At 50.5% G+C, this 3,213-nt stretch overlaps 1 protein-coding gene across 2 annotated transcripts in view; it reads right to left on the bottom strand.

Annotated features, from left to right (window-relative positions):
- The window catches only part of PCYT1A (phosphate cytidylyltransferase 1, choline, alpha), a 24,637-nt gene that overhangs the window by 14,767 nt on the left and 6,657 nt on the right, over positions 1-3,213 (bottom strand). For both annotated transcript variants that reach the window (XM_019503462.1, XM_019503463.1), the window contains 2 exons: positions 2,171-2,270; positions 466-582 (listed from right to left, as the gene is read on the bottom strand). In XM_019503462.1, the coding sequence (XP_019359007.1) occupies positions 466-582; positions 2,171-2,270 (217 nt within the window). The remainder of the gene's footprint in view (positions 1-465; positions 583-2,170; positions 2,271-3,213) is intronic.

The following is a 3,213-nucleotide window of genomic DNA, read 5'->3' on the forward strand; positions in this document are numbered from 1 at the left end:
GAACTCCCAAAACCATTACAAGGTGAAGCCAGCAGAATGCTAAGACTGACTCTCACAGTAAAACTCATCCCACGTTGGCTCAGCTACATGTAGAGACAGTTCCTCCCTCCTCTGCTGCTCTTGGTTTAGATAGTAGCCGAACGCCTCTTTTTATGGCTCAGTATTCAGCAGCTCAGCTCCGCCCAGCACTTGGCATGCAATACTGAGACGACAGGTTCAGTGAACTCAGTTGGAACTCCCAGAAACAATTTCACAATTTCAGGATTTAATCTTTATGTTCAGGCCTATTATTTGCCTCTCAGTGTCCCACGCACATGCTGTGCCGAGCTGAACTCAAAGTTGAAGGGCGAGGCACAGCCACGTGACTGCCCTGTAAGGCAGAGAGCCCAAAGCAGGGTGTCACCTGCTGGAGAAGGATAGGGAAGATGTGGGAAGGTTCCCTTAAGGTAACAGATCACACCTTACCTCCAACAATGAGGTATGTGTTGGGGAAGAGGTTCTTAGCTTGCATCAAAGCCCGGGCATGTCCGGAGTGAAACAAGTCGAATATCCCATCAGCGTAGACCCTGACTGGCCGATCCACTGAGCACAGAAAGAGATGGGCAGTTATGAGCAAGCAGGCCAGGGACAGCAGTGTTTAGTCATACCTTACTGCATGGGCTTGGCTTCCCAGCTGGAAGGATCTAGCAAGGGCTGTTGCTACAAAAATGACTGTTTGAATGTGAACCTGGGTCAGCATGTGTGTGGCCAGCGCTTGGAGTGGGGGCAATGATGTAAAAGGAACCTGGTGTAAAAGGAACGCTGGGGATTGCAGACGGCAAACCCCTTGGCCACTGGAAAATCAAAATACAACAGCGACATCCTGCTCAGTACCTGGCTACTCAGGCTGGCTTGTTGGAGATATCAGAGTTGTTTATGAGCTTCCCAGGATGAAGCCTCAGGACCTTCCCAACTTCCCACCTGCTTCAGTTCAGTCCCATGTGCCTGGAGGTGGAAGCTCACAATAACATCCACATCTTTGGACTCCAGAAGATGGGCCAAGTCTCTTTTGAACCAACTTAACAGGACTCCTAAAATCAGCCAGAGGGGGCTGCTATAGAGTCACTTCTTAAACTGCCTGCTTCCGTGGTGTGCAAGGCTATATGGTAAAACCCAGCTGGGGGATCATGGGAAGCAGCTAGGCACAGTACTGTTAGGCTGCTGGATCTGTTGGATCACTCCCTGCCCTAAGCCAGGGCAGACCAGAGCTTTCCTTGGACAGAAGCAACCACCAGCATCAAGTGACCAGCCAGGTTTCCACAGGGCATAGGCTGGAACTTCTGTTCTTGTGTAACGTGCTGGGACTTTCAGAAATTCCTTTGGGAGACAGCAAGCTGGGTCTTCACACATCACGATGGGACTAAGCTTGCTGCTAGTTGCTCTACTGCTGTTTATTGAAAGAGGTGCAGGGGTTTTAGCATTTTCATTATGGTGGTAAAGGGGTCTCCGAGATGGGTTGGTAAGATGGGGGGGGCGGGGACTGATGCCCCCTGTAGGGGTTACCAACACCTCCTGAAGTAAACCACTTGTCTAGACCTTGTTCCTCTCTCACTGGCTCAGTTCTACTGGGAAAACTGACTGTAAAAGGAGCGCTACTTTCTTCCTGAGGGGCTGATCTGCTGTGCTCACTGAAATTCCTTCAAAGGTTGTGCTGCATTTCACTGAGCATTTCCAAGAGCCAGCTGGGATGCTGACCTTCTGTGCTGGGGCTGGCTCTTGGAGTCACTTGTTCAGGTCAGGCTATTTTTCTTGTAAATGCCTCCTGTCTCTGTGACTCTGGTTGTTCTCTCAGCTACCCCTGGCCCTAGTGTACAAAAGATGCTTAGCCCTGATACTTTTTTGCAGCAGTCTCTGGCTTTGAAGGGACTCAAGCAGGTGGTCGGAAGCGTTTACTGAGACTGTAAGTTGCTTGGATCACAAGTGATCTCACTGTGGGAAGAATGAGGCCCGTTTCAGCGACAGGTGTAGGCACTGGTGTAATCCTAGTAACAACAGCTGTCTTAATCACTAGGATGAGTAGGGCTACCCAGCCCAGTAGAATGCTCCCCTGCCACAACTAAGGCTGAGCTGGGGGCAGGAGAAATCAGACATGCACAGTTAGCGCATCAGTCTGCAGTGAGGGGTTACTCACATGGGGTTCCTCTCAGTGCTTCCTCAAACGTCACTCTGGCATATGGCTTGCTGTAATCGATTTCAATTTCATCCGAGAAGGGGGCCGGTTCCCGCAAACTCTAAACAAGCAGAGAGACAAGAGAAGCTCGCAAAGCCCCCTCCCCAGGTGAGCACGTTACCCAGCACAGTGAGGGAACTCTGATGTCACAACGGTGAAGTAATCAGCTGTGTCCCTATAAAAGTTTTATGCAAAATGCCTTCAAGGGATTTGCTGAAGCTAATCCTCCAGGCAGGCTCTGGGGGTGATTATCTGCTCTCTATACAGATTTTCAAAAAGCATCTTCATGCCCACTTTGCTGGGGTCATCTGATCCCAGCAGTCTTCCCTGGCCAAGTGCATGGAAGCTGGACCCGATGATCTTGTAAGGTCCCTTCCAGCCCTTAACATCTGTGAATCCTTAGGAGGGAGGGAGCTGAGCAAAGGTGAGGTTAACTCATGCCCCAAGTCAATGGAAAGGCTCGAGTACAGCCCAGGGGCAGATCCACTTCTATGACTCATTACAGCTCCACTGAGCTCACTGGAGCCATGACGGTGTGCATCAGTTGAGGAACAGTGCCAGGAGGTGGAGCTGCTGAACCCACAGTGCAAAACTCCCTTGACTGGCCCATAACAGGGAACAAAAGATTACCCCTTCTTCTTCTTTTGCATGGCTGACTTGGTGCAGTTTAAGGCGAATTAATCAGTCTAATGCTCTCGAGCAAAGGGAATGCATCTCTGCAATGTCACTGTCAAATCTGTATCAAGGGCAGAATGTTGTTATGCGGTCCATAGTTTGATCAGGGTTGCCAGTCACATCCTGCAGAGCTCCTAATACATCCCTGCTCTGGCATTAGTCCTGTAAGGGACAAGCAGCAACACCTGTCCCCGTACGGACTTAAGGAGTGGTCTGAGGCCCCAGGGAAAGCATGCTCTAGTCTTGGGGGAGCAGTCAAAGCACAAAGCTGGGGTGGGGTGGGGTGTGTGTCATAGTTTCATAGTTAGTAGGGTTGGAAGGGACCTGAG

The sequence above is a fragment of the Gavialis gangeticus genome, unplaced genomic scaffold, assembly GCF_001723915.1.
Source record: "Gavialis gangeticus isolate Ggan-Ray unplaced genomic scaffold, GavGan_comp1, whole genome shotgun sequence".
NCBI lineage: Eukaryota > Metazoa > Chordata > Crocodylia > Gavialidae > Gavialis > Gavialis gangeticus.